The sequence below is a fragment of the Coenobita brevimanus genome, chromosome 61 (genome assembly GCF_032717465.1).
Source record: "Coenobita brevimanus isolate Jiangsu-jjx chromosome 61, ASM3271746v2, whole genome shotgun sequence".
Lineage (NCBI taxonomy): Eukaryota > Metazoa > Arthropoda > Malacostraca > Decapoda > Coenobitidae > Coenobita > Coenobita brevimanus.
Genome location: NC_137014.1, coordinates 29,819,204 through 29,832,893, shown reverse-complemented (window position 1 = coordinate 29,832,893; position 13,690 = coordinate 29,819,204). Strand labels below are relative to the sequence as shown.

The 13,690-nt window shown below is 39.8% G+C and overlaps 1 protein-coding gene across 1 annotated transcript in view; it reads right to left on the bottom strand.

Annotated features, from left to right (window-relative positions):
* The window catches only part of LOC145403731 (uncharacterized), a 364,507-nt gene that overhangs the window by 134,599 nt on the left and 216,218 nt on the right, over positions 1–13,690 (bottom strand). Inside the window, exon 8 of the mRNA XM_080275411.1 lies at positions 12,220–12,317. Within this exon, the coding sequence (XP_080131537.1) occupies positions 12,220–12,317 (98 nt within the window). The remainder of the gene's footprint in view (positions 1–12,219; positions 12,318–13,690) is intronic.

Genomic DNA, 13,690 nt, shown 5'->3' with positions numbered 1-13,690 from the left:
CACACCGCTCGCTGGTGCAGTGGTAACATTCTCGTTTGCCAAATGGTGGATGGGAGTTCGCGCCTCGCTCAGGTTGCAAAAAGCTTCACTGACGAAGTGGGTGGTTACTGTCCCCCTTGAGCAAGGGGACAGGTGTGTGTGTGTGTGTGTGTGTGTGTGTGTGTGTGTGTGTGTGTGTGTGTGTGTGTGTGTGTGTGTGTGTGTGAAGGTCACAGCCTTGCCCTTAGATCGGACTATATGAGCTCTCAGCTCCCTTCCGGGAGGGTAAAAGCTGACAATCACGACCATCATGTGATCCTGACTGACCCGGTGAATTACACACACACACACACACACACACACACACACACACACACACAAATCTAAAAGTCAAAGAAATAGAATTAGATATACCTTCACAAGTAGAACTGACTGCAGTAGAGATAAATACATCTGAAGGGAAAGTAATTGTAGCCAATTTGTACATGCCACCCAGATCAAACACATGGGAAAGAGACAAATATGAGGACCTGGCAGAAAGTACAATTCAGAGTTTAAGAGCATTACTACATAAAATGGAAGAGAAATAAAAAAGAATTATACCAACTGGAGATTTTAATACAAATATAAATTGGAATACTCCAGATATAATAAGCCAAGAATGCTGTTGGGACCAAAAGCTCCTGGATCTTAAGCAAGAGTTTATCCAAACGGAACATGTAAGGGAAAGCACCAGAAAAAGAGGACTTGATGTGCCCTCAATGCTAGATCTCATATTAACTAGGCAAGAAAACGATGTTGACAATTTAATATATCACCCTCCATTTGGCAAAAGCGATCATGCAGTACTAAATTGGAATTTCACGATTGCATATGACATAGATAACAGCAATGAAAGTTACAAAAAGAGCCTAAACTATAAAAAGGGAAAGTATCATGACCTAAAGAAGTAATGTACTTCTTAGAAATTGCTTGGGAAAAGGAGCTTAGAGGACAAGATTTAAATACTATATATGAAAAATTCTGTAAACTTTATGAAATAAGAGTCCAGAAGTACATCCCACAGCACAAAGAAGCAGAAAAGAAAATAAAGATATGGTTCAATAGAGAATGTAAAAAATCAAAAGAAAAAACAGATTTGTTGTGGAACAGATACAGAAGACACAATAGTGAAAGGGCATATAATAATTACAAAGAGGCAAGAAACGATTATACAAGAATAGGGAGGGAAGCCCAAAAACAGTTTGAGGAGGATATCATAAATAAAAGTAGTGATCAACCAAAGCTATTTTACAGCTACATCAGCAGCAAAACCAAAGTAAAAGATACAATACAATCCATTACGGATGATGGAATCATCTATACACAAGAGAAGGATATTTGTGAAGCACTAATCAAGAATTTCCGATCAGTTTTTACAGAGGAAAAAAATTTTGAGAGGGATTATGTGGAACATGCATGCCCACATTTACTACCAGATATACAAACATCAGAAAAAGAAATACAGGAGGAGCTAAGTAAATTAGACAAAGGAAAAGCAAATGGTCCTGATGAATTTTCATGTTGGGTGCTACGTGAATGTGCAAAGGAGTTAGGTAAACCATTATTTTTAATTTTCAAGAAATCCTTGAGTCAAGGTAAACTACCTGATATTAGGAAGAAAGCAAACATTGTTCCCTTTTTCAACAAAGGGCATAGACAAAATCCACTTAACAACCGACCAGTATCACTAACCAGTGTTGTAAGCAAGGTATTAGAGAAGCTTATAAGAAAAGCTTGGGTAAATCACCTAGAAGAACACAGTATGATAACAGAAAGACAGTTTGGTTTCAGAAAAGGAAAATCATGTGTTACTAATCTGTTGAGCTATTATGAGAGAGTAACAGACACATTACAGGAAAGAGAAGGATGGGTGGACAGTATCTATTTAGATTTCAAGAAAGCATTTGACATAGTACCACACCAAAGACTTTTATGGAAACTGTATCATCAAGGAGGAATTCGGGGCAAACTGTACTGTTGGATGCAAGATTTTCTCATGAAAAGAAAAATGAGAACAGTACTAAGGGGAAATTACTCATCATGGAAAGAAGTGACTAGTGGAGTACCACAGGGCTCAGTGCTGGCACCAATCATATTTTTAGTGTATATAAATGATATAGACAGTAACACTGGAAATGAAAGCTATCTAAATATGTTTGCAGATGATGCAAAAATACAAAGGAGAATTACTAACAGAGACTCCTGTAAAGAGCTACGATAAGAATTAAATAAACCTGATGACTGGAGTAATACATGGCAAATGGAATTCAATGTGGACAAGTGCCATGTAATTCATTCATTCATTCATTGCCAGACGCCATGTATCCCAAACGGGGTGGCCAAGGGCTTAGAGTTAATTGTTTTACAGGAAGGGGCACTAATCCTCCACCAACCCCACTTGACACGTAGGGAATCAAGTCTGGTAAAAGTGGAAAAAGACCTGATTGGGATTATAAGTTAGGAAACAAAACTCTACACACATCAGAAAGAGAGAAGGACCTAAGTGTGATTATTAATAACAAGACTATACTATATTTTACAATGAACCAATCAAAAAGGTGAGAGAAGAGAATGATTTCGGAGTGCTGGTCCAGGATAGTTTGTCACCAGAAAAACACGTTAACAAGATAGTTAGAGAGACATACAATCTCTTGACTAACATACGAGTGGCATTCCATTACATGGATGAGAAAATGATGAAAAAATTGATAGTGGCCATGATCCACCCCAGGTTGGAATATGCCGCAGTAGTGTGGTCCCCACACAAGAAGAAAGACATAAATAAGATCGAGAGAATACAAAGAACAGCAACCAAGATGGTCCCCAGCCTGGCAGATCTGTCTTACGAAAAGAGTCCAGAAAAACTGGACCTGCCTACACTAAAAGAAAGGAGAGAAAGGGGCGACATGATTGCAGTGTTCAGAGCCATGATGGGAATAGATAGAATTGATAACAATGATCTGCTTGTATGGGATGGGAGAGTAACAAGAGGACATGGAATGAAACCGAAAAAGCCAAGTTGTTTGAAGGATATCAAGAAATATAGCTTTCCATATAGATGCACAGACCAGTGGAACAGCCCGGACAAAGAGATCATCCAGTCTAAAAACTTAAACGAGTTCAAAGCAAAATTTGACAACAAGAAAAAGAGACGGGACCCCACGAGCATAGCTCATTTCCTGTATATCACAACTAGGTAAATACACAAACTAATGGGAGACTCAGTGGAGCACATCTCTCCGACAAGGGTAATGCAATTTCCAAACTACTCTTCATAATGGGTTAGGGTTTCTCATCACTGATCAAGGTTTTGCAAAAACAGTTTTCTGGATCCAGAATCAGTAATATGATCCAGATCAGTCCCAAAAGTTAAATGACTGTTCCCTGGGACATGAGCTATCTAACCACCAAATTTGATCCAAATCTCTCTTTAAGTTTTTAAATAATCCTGCTAACAGACAAACAAACAAACAAATAGGGGTTAAAACATACTCTCCTTGTCAGAGAGAACAAATACACATACAAGTCAAACTTTGACTTTGACCTTTTACTGACTGTTCTCAAATCTTGCTTCACCCTCAGCATTTCCTCCAAATTTTATCTAAATTACATTAAAAAAAAAAAAAAAAATGTATTATGTTCATTTTCCTAGTTAAAAGTCTGACCTAACCCTGTGACTTTGACCTCTAACCTAGCCCTGTGATCTTGACCCTAACCACTTCCAACAAGTTTGGATAAAATTGAATAAAAAGAGTCTGAGTTACTTTGTTCACACACACACACACACACACACACACACACACACACACACACACACACACATAAAAATATAAATACACACAAAAAAATACATAAAGGACACACACACACACACACATGAACAGCCGGAGAGAGAGGACGTCCCAGGCATCGCTCCTGACCTTGAGTAGTTTCAGGAATTTTGTCTGTCCTGTCTCCTAGGGTCTTTCTTTAAATTTAAAATAATGAAAGTTGGTAGACTACCAAAAATGTAAAGATTTGTTGGCAATAGTATACATGAATGTTTGTGGCTTATTGGTAACAGCTGTTTAGGTACTTGATCGGTACGTTAAAGATGGCCGAAAATGTAAACAATGAGGGAATGGAATTTCAAGGATTTGATGCTAATACTAATGTCATGGACCTGGTGAAAACATTAATTATGAAGATTAGTGAACTCGAAAAAAAAGTAGAGAATCTAGTGATAAAGGATGTGTCAGGAAATACGGAAACCACCATACAGAGTCTAATCCAGTCCAACGAAACAGCCAATGAAGAGATTAAGAATTTGAAGCGGGAAAATGTTGAACTGAGGAGGAAACTTGAAGAGAGTACTAATAAAACGGAGAAGGTGAGTAATGTACTAGAAGAACACAAGGCAAAGTGGGCACACGTAGAGGAAGAACAGAAAGAAGTGGTCAGCTTAAGAGAGATCATCCAGGAAGAAAGGGAAATGAACAAGAAAGAAATGGAAGAAAATGTAGTGAAAATACTGAAGAAAAAAAGAGAAAATAGTGAGAGAAACTGTAGAAAGGAACAGATGTGTGATAGTATTTGGAAACAGGGAAGAGGAAGAAAAGGTTAGGTTCGTAAGACTCGAGAGAGACACGAACATGGTGAGAGGAATATTAGGCAAGATTGACCCCGAAGGAAACAAGTGGATAAAAGAAATTGAGGAAGTAAGGAGGATAGGGCCTTATAAGAAAGGGGAAACAAGACCAATGAGAGTCAAGTTTACATCAGAAAGTGTAATAAATGAGATACTTAAAGTGACCTGGAAATTAAGCAAAGAGGCGGGGATGGAAAATATTATAATAAGAAAAGATCTGAGTGAAGAAGAAAGAGAAGCTTTAAAATCATTAATGGAAGAAGTAAAGGAAAAAAATGATAAGAGGACAGAGGAAGAACGTAATACTTTTTTTTGGAGAGTATTGGATATGAAAGTAAGGAAATGGTATTTAAGGAAATAGAAGTGAAGGAAATTAGGGGGGATGGTTGTGAAAGATCAGAAGTTGAGGAAGTGGTACGGACAGAGAGTAGGAGAGAAGAGGGTATTAATAATGTCAAAAATAATTTGAAGGTGATATATACTAATGTTGATGGTTTCATATCGACAAGGATCGAAATTAATGATTTCTTGAGAGAACATGAACCTGATGTCATGTGCTTTGTAGAGACCAAATTCAGAGAAGATATTGATGTTCATTTGGGAGAGGGTAAATACAAACTGTGGAGAAAAGACAGAAAAGAAAAAAAGGGAGGAGGAGTGATGATAGCAGTGAAGAACAACATAAATTAGATACTGTGGAAATGGGAGAAGGCAGGGCTGAAGTGATATATATGAAATTAGAAACTGGAGAGAATGTTAAGAGAGATATGGCGGTAGTGTATGTTCCCCCAAAGACGAGAGCATGGAAGGATGACGAATACCATGAGATGTTGTCAGATATGGCTAGCTACTTGCAAAAAATAATGGAGAAAAGCAATAATATAATTGTGGTGGGTGACTTTAATTGTAAAGAGGTGAACTGGGAGGAATGGTACTCGGGAGGCGGCGAGGATTCGTGGGGTACTATGTTATTAAATATAATAATGAATAATGTGATGACGCAGTGGGTCAAAGAAGAGACACGGTTTCGAGGTGAGGACACACCAGCAAGGTTAGATTTACTGTTCACCAAAGAACCTGATGTAATAGAATCATTGGAATATCTCTGTCCTTTGGGAAAAAGTGATCACGTGGTCATTGAGTTCCAGATGTTAATAGGAAACGTCGAGCCAAGAGACGAGCTTCATAGACAGGGAAGATACAACTTTGGCAAAGCAAATTTTACAGGATTGAGAAACTTTTTTGAAAATGCGGATTGGAGAAAATTCAGAGAAACAAGAGAGATACAGAGGAAGTGGGATATCTTTCTAGACCTCTATAATTTGGGAGTGGAAAAATTTGTACCAAGAGTAAGAGGGAAAGAAAACAGGAAAAAGGAGTGGTTTAATAGAAGGTGTATGATAGCCAAAAAAGAGAGAGATAAGGCGTGGAACAATTGGAGAAAGAGAGGTAACGACAGAACAAAGGAAGAATATAAAAGAACAAGAAACGAATACACAAGAATACGTAGGGAAGAAGAAAGGAATTTTGAAAAAGGTATAATTGACAAATGCAAGGATGAACCCAAACTGTTTTATAGATTTGTTAATGGCAAACTGAAACAAAAGGAAGGAATCACCAAGCTGAAAGTAAATGGAGAGGTCTTTAATGATGCGGCAATGCAAGCAGAAATAATGAACAAACGTTTCCAGTCAGTTTTCACTAAAGAAAAGGAGCTTGTGGAAGGGGAGGGAGTGATTAGAAATGTTCCGGTGATAAAAGATATAAAAGTGGAGGTGCAGGAAGTGTATAAATTACTGGAAACTCAAGATGTAAGGAAAGCCCCAGGACCTGATGGAATTTCTAATTGGGTACTGAAGGAATGCAGAGAACAACTGGCGGATAAAATTCACAGCTTAATTGTATGCTCACTGGAAGAGGGGAAAGTGCCAAAAGAATGGAAGAGGGCAAATGTGGTACCAATTTACAAGGGAGGAAACAGGGAAGAACCCCTGAATTATAGACCAGTGTCTCTAACCAGCATGGTCGCAAAATTGTGTGAGAGAATCCTGAAAGACAGATGGATAAAATATCTGGAAGAGATGAATATTTTGGCTGAATGTCAGTTTGGATTCAGAAGTGGAAGGTCATGTGTTTCAAACTTGTTGAGCTTTTACTCAAGAGCGATTGATGTGGTACAGGAGAGAGATGGTTGGGTGGATTGTGTGTACTTAGACTTAGAGAAGGCCTTTGACAAGGTACCTCATAAGAGACTAATGTGGAAACTAGAATATATAGGAGGACTAAAGGGGAAACTTCTGGAATGGATGAGAGACTTTTTGAGAGACAGACAAATGAGGACAGTAATAAAGGAAAAGATGTCTGGATGGAGGGAAGTAACACGTGGAGTCCCTCAAGGCTCAGTGTTGGCGCCAGTAATGTTCCTGATTTATGTAAATGATATGGTAGATGGAGTGAACAGTTATGCGAGTCTGTTTGCTGATGATGTAAAGATCTTGAGGAAGATAGAGGTTGAGGAGGATTGTAAAATACTGCAGGAGGATTTGGATAGGATACACAATTGGAGCCGGACGTGAGAAATGAAATTTAATGTAAAGAAATGTAAAATATTGGAAATGGGTAAAAGTACCTGGAGGCCATCACTGAATTATTTTTTGGGTAATGAATTAATCACAAAAAGGAGAGAAGAGAAAGATTTGGGAGTGCTGGTCCAAGATAGTTTGTCACCAGAAAAGCACATTAACAAGATAGTTGGAGAGACTTATAAGCTCTTGACTAACATAAGAGTAGCATTTCATTATATGGATGAGGAAATGATGAAAAAATTGATAGTGGCCATGATCCGCCCCAGGTTAGAATATGCAGCGGTAGTGTGGTCCCCACACAAAAAGAAAGATATAAACAAGATTGAGAGAATACAAAGAACAGCAACCAAGATGGTCCCCAGTCTGACAGACCTGTCATACAGAGAGAGGCTGGAAAAACTGGATTTGCCTTCGTTAGAGGAAAGGAGAAAGAGGGGAGACATGATTGCGGTGTTCAGGACCATGGTGGGAGTAGATAAAATTGACAAAGAAGATCTGTTTGTATGGGATAAGAGAGCAACAAGAGGACATGGAATGAAATTGAAAAAGTCAAGTTGCTTGAAGGATATCAAGAAATATAGCTTTCCTTACAGAAGTATAGACTTATGGAATAGCCTGGACAAAGAGATCGTCCAGTCTAAAAACATAAACGAGTTTAAAGTTAAATTCGACTTATTGAGAAACAGCGACGGAAACCCACGAGCATAGTACATTCCGTGTATATCACAATTAGGTATATTCTTAAATATTTGGAACGACTTAGACAAAGAGGTGGTGCATGAGAAAAACATTCATGTGTGTAAAGGTAGACTTGATAAATGTGGATATGGAGACAGGACAACACGAGCATTGCTCAATTCCTGTATACTACAAATAGGTAAATACAAATAGGTAAATACACACAAAAAGTGCACATCGACCAAACTAGAAGTCACTCAATTTTTTTTTTTTTATGCAAAAAGGAACAAAAGGCCAGGGGCCTGCAAACCATTCCTTCCAAGAAAAAAACAAAAACAATACAAAAGAGAGCCAAATTCAAGATCAGTTCATTCTGAGGTGCCTGGACACACTGCGTTTGAAAGACTGGAGATCATAGGAAGTAGGAAATACAGACAGAGGGAGACAGTTCCAGCACTGACCTGTTGCATAAATGAAGGACTGGGAGTAACAGTTAACTCTTGTATTAGAGAGCTGGACAGAAAGGGGATGAGAGTTTGCTGCTAGACGGGTGCTATGCACCCATCATACAAGTGGAGGGATACAAGCAGACAGTTCAGAGGAGCAGTGACCATTGAAGTAACGACAGAAAAGAGATAAAGATGCAACAGTGTGGCGAAGAGACAGAGGTTGAAGGGAGCCAGTAAGAGAAGGAGAGTTGATGAGACAAAAGGCCTTTGACTCCACCCTATTGAGAAGAGCTGTATGTGGGGAGCCTCCCCACACATGAGAGTTGTACTCCCAACAGGGGCGAATAAAACCTGTGTATAAAGTCAACAACTGTGCAGAGGTATTGAAGGTACGGAGTCAGCTTAGCACACCTAATCTCTTGGAGACATTTTAAAAGAAGATGAAATATAATCTTTCCACGATAAGTCCTGAGTGAATGAAACCCCAAGCATGTTCAAAGATGATGCAAGATTGAGCTGGATAGTATTAAACATTAGTGGGTACTCCTGTGTAAGATTGTGTCAGGTTGATAGGTGTAAAAACTGAGTTTTTGATGCATTAAAAACAACAAGATTATTTTTACCCCAGTCAGAGCTATGAGCCAAGTCAGACATTAGGTGTGCCATAGCCTCATCCCATGTCTGTAGTAGTAGTTTTTTTTTTTTTTTTTTTAATGCGAGGAAGAAGGAACCAAAGGCCATGAGCCCGCAATAACAGTTCCCTCCAAGAGAAAAACAAAATACGAGAGAGCCAAATTCAAGATTCATTCATTTTGAGATGCCTGGACACACTGCGTTTGAAAGACTGGAGATCATAGGCAGAAGGAAATACAGACAGAGGGAGACAGTTCCAGAGTTGACCTGTTGCATAAATGAAGGACTGAGAGTAACGGTTAACTTTTGCATTAGAAAGTCGGACAGAAAAGGGATGATAGTTTGCTGCTAGACGGGTGCTACGCGCCCGTTGTAGAGGAGGAGGAATGCATGCAGACAGTTCAGAGGAGCAGTGACCATTAAAGTAACGATAGAAAAGACAAAGATCCAACAGTGTAGCGAAGAGACAGGGGCTGAAGGGAGTCAGTAAGAGGAGGAGAGTTAATGAGACGAAAAGCCTTTGACTCCACCCTATTGAGAAGAGCTGTATGTGGGGAGCCTCCCCACACATGAGAGTTATACTCCACACAAGGGCGGATAAAACCCCTGTATAGAGTCAACAATTGTGCAGGAGTAAAGAAAGAGCGAAGTCGGCTTAGCACACCCAATCTCTTGGAAGCAGATTAAGAGGGCTGGATGGTGCCCACATCTCAGCCTGGCCAGGTGGACCCTATCTTTAAGCAACTGCTGAGATGGACGTTGCATGAACCGAATGGAAAGGTGAAGGGTAGAATCATCAGCATACGAGTGGATAGGGTTAGATGTACAGCTTAGATGGTCATTGATGAATAGAAGGAAGAGAGTCAGTGATAGGACAGAGCCCTGAGGAACACCACTGTTGATAGATCTAAGAGAAGAACGATGGCCGTCTACAACAGTGGCTATAGAACGACCAGAAAGGAAGCTATAGAAAATGGCACAGATAGAAGGATAGAAACTGTAAGAGGGCAGTTTGGAAATTAAAGATTTATGCCAGACTCGATCGAAAGCCTTTGAGATGTCAAGTGCGATGGCAAAGCTTTCGCCAAAGTCCAGAGAGGAGAATGACCAGGAGTCTGAAAGGTAGGTGAGAAGATCGCCAGTGGAGCCTCACTGATGGAACCCATACTGACTATCAAAAAGAAGGTTGTGATAAAAAAGATGCTTTAAAATTTTTCTGTTAAGAATTGACTCGAAAACTTTTGCGACACAGGATGTTAAAGCAATTGGACGATAGTTAGAGGGTTGGGAGTGGTCACCCTTCTTTGGGACTGGCTTAATGAGAGCAAACTTCCAGCAAGAAGGAAAGGTACAAGTTGACAGACAGAGGCAAAAGAGTTTACCTAGGCAAGGTGTAAGCACAGAAGCACAGTTCTTGAGGACAACAGGAGGGACTCCATCAGGCCCATATGCCTTGTTAGTATTAAGGCCAGTGATAGCAGAAAATACATCAGCTGAAGAAATTTTAATATCAGCCATGAGGAAGTCAGAGGGGGGCAGTGATGGAAGAACAGCACCGGAATCGTCTACGGTGGAATTGGAGGAGAAAGTCTGAGTGAAGAGATCTGTTTTATCAGTAGACAAAATAGGTACAGAGCCATCAGAATAGATAAGAGGAGGGTAGGATGATGAAGTAAAGGTATTAGAAAGGTTTTTGGCAAGGTGCCAGAAGGAGTGGGAAGAATTCGAGTTGGAGAGTTGAGAGCATTTAGTACGAATGAAATTATTTTTAGCAGAGAGAAGAACAGACTTAGAATGATTTCGGGCAGAAACAAAAGCAAGATGTGATTCACGGGTGGGTTGGTTCTGGTACCTTTTATAGGCCCTCTCTTTGTTGTGGACAGTATTAGAACAAGCGTGATTAAACCAAGGCTTTCTTGCATTAGTCAAAGGATATGAGAAAGGAATGTATGCTTCCATGCCTGACAGAATAACCTCCGTAATGCGCAATGCACACTCAAATGGCTCCCGGCCATGGAAGCAATAATCATTCCAGGGAAAATCAAAGAAGTACTGCCTGAGGGCCTCCCAATCCACAGCTCCAAAGTGCCACAGTCGACGTTACTTTGGAGGGTCTGCAGGCCGTACCGAAGCAATATGACAGATTAAGGTAATTAGGCTGTGATCGGAAGAGCCCAACAGAAAGAAAAGATTAACAGTGTAAGCAGAAGGATTAGCTGTAAGAAAGAGGTCAAGTATGTCGGAGCTCTCTCCAAGGCAGTCAGGGATACAAGCATGGTGCTGTACAAGCTGTTCTAGGTCATTAAGGACAGAAAAGATGAAGGCTTGTTCACCAGGTGGATCAGTGAAAGGAGATTTCAGAGAAAGGAGAAATGGATAGAATGTGTTCCATCGTAGAAGTAAGATAATCAAAGAATTTTTCATAGTCAGTAGAATTAGGAGATAAGCAAACAGCGCAGATATATTTAGTCGGAGAATGACAAGAAGTCAGAAAGTAGAGAATTCAGAAGGATCAAGTTCAGGAACACGAGAGCAGGATAAATCGTTGCGTACATATACACAACAACCACCTTTGGCTGTGAAATGAGTATAGAGAAAGTAGGAGGAAACAGAAAAGGGTTTGCTGTCAGTTGCCTCAGACAGCTAAGTCTCAGACAGGAAGAGAGGGTGAGGTTTAGAGGAGGAGAGGTGATGTTCGACAGAGAGAAAGTTAGAGGAAAGGCCGCGAATGTTCCAGAAATGAAGAAGTGAGGCAGACAGTGGTTCCAGGCATCTTTCTGAGTCGTCACCAGGAGAGGGGCAAATTGTGGGGGAATTTATGGTCCCCCCCCCCCGGGGGACTCTGAGGCCAGATTTAATTGTGCCATTTTTCTTCTTTTCTTAAATTTTGAAAAGGGAGTGTAGTGTGTACTGTGCATGTAGTTTGGTGCTGATAGTTCGAGAAACTTGTATTGGAAAGCATGCTGGCCTACTCTCTGTGTTACTGAGACACTGAAAAAGCTCAGCAAAGGGGGATGGTCAGGAACTAGTCCCGAGGGCTGATGAAACGGCAGCTCCAGCTCTCCCTGTCATCAGCTTCCCATCCACCTTGGGAATACTGCCCTGCTTGACTGGTGCTACAGTCTACTCTTACTATTTGGAAGTGCATATGTAATCACACACACACACACACACACACACAGCAGTGTGATGAATGGCATGATGGCCACAGCTGAAATGCCCATACCTTGCATGTGAGCTCCTGAACCAGATAGCTACAACGTTCCTCCTTCATACGCGCCTCCAGGTTGTGAGCCTGAACCCATGGGATGCCCACCACCAAATCTGGAAAAAAAAAATGATTCACTGCAACACCTCACCAACACTATCACACCAGTCCTAAAAATAAGAATCCTAGGGTATTTCTGCAGATACAGTTTACAGTGATGTCCAAGTGGTATCGGTGCCCAAAGGGTAGGTGTAAAATGCATTTAATTGTTAAGCAAGTTAAAGCAACAGAAATTAAGCTATAACTGCAAGAAAAAAAAAAACACTAATGTGAGCTGCTTCAGCCATGATCCTACACTACAATCAGAATATTTATTTGGGTTGGAAGAGTCTCAGTGGGGCAGATAACCTAAATATATGAAAGAATTGTGCATTTTGTGACCAAAGCATGAAACTTTCAAAATTGTTTCTGTATATTATGAAGATTATATTCAGATGTGGAAGCACTTTCAGACTGACCGCTGAGGTCATCTATAGGTCACTGATCTTTGATGTCATGAAATTTTTATTTTAGCACCTCTGTGAAGAATATTTTAAATATTTTAAGTCAATTACTTGTAGTTACACCTATTTTATGTTGCAGAACTTTGACTAAGCCTCCCCAGTTATCAGATATTTATGACAGTAGTCTTGATCTGACTTTTAAGGCTATCTAGGGGTTACTGACCTTTCGCATTATGAAATTTCTCTTTTAGCACTTTTGAAAAGAACATTTTAAATATTTCAAGACAATTATCTGAAGTTAGGCCTATTTTATGTTGCAGAACTTTGACTAAGCCTCTCAATTTAAATTGTCAATAGGGCAACACTTTTAATTTTACATCTGAGGTCATCTAGAGGTCACTGACTTTTGACATAATGGAACATCTTATTTAATTACCTCTGTGAAGAATATACATATATATATATATATATATATATATATATATATATATTTACAAAAATAGTTCCTATGTATTGTTACTTTATGTAACACATATTTTATTTTTTTCAGGTAAATGTAATTAACAAACACTGAATATACAGTATCAGCAAATATACATATATGCTTTAGCCTTTCTAATTATAACAGTCTCCTGAACATGCAAATAAGGCAGTGCACATTAGGGCTGCCTTAGAACATCTGCAATGTCCAGTACAACCCTTTTGCAGCCACAGTAGTTCATAACATGACTGTGATGCTTCTGGAAGTGTGTTCCAAAGTGGTTCCCAGCCACTTATTTCATTCATCCAACCCCAGTTTGAAGGGCTTGGCAAATAAGTGTCAGGAACCAAGGCTTTGTTCCATATGTTGACCTGGTAAGTGGCATGCTTAATGTGCTGTTTCGAAGCCTACTGTGTTGGAGGGATGTTTTCTAAGCTTCTTGACTTCTGGGAAGAGTTGCTTTTGTGCTTCATTTACTACCATAGAAGTGCTGGTCCTGTCATAC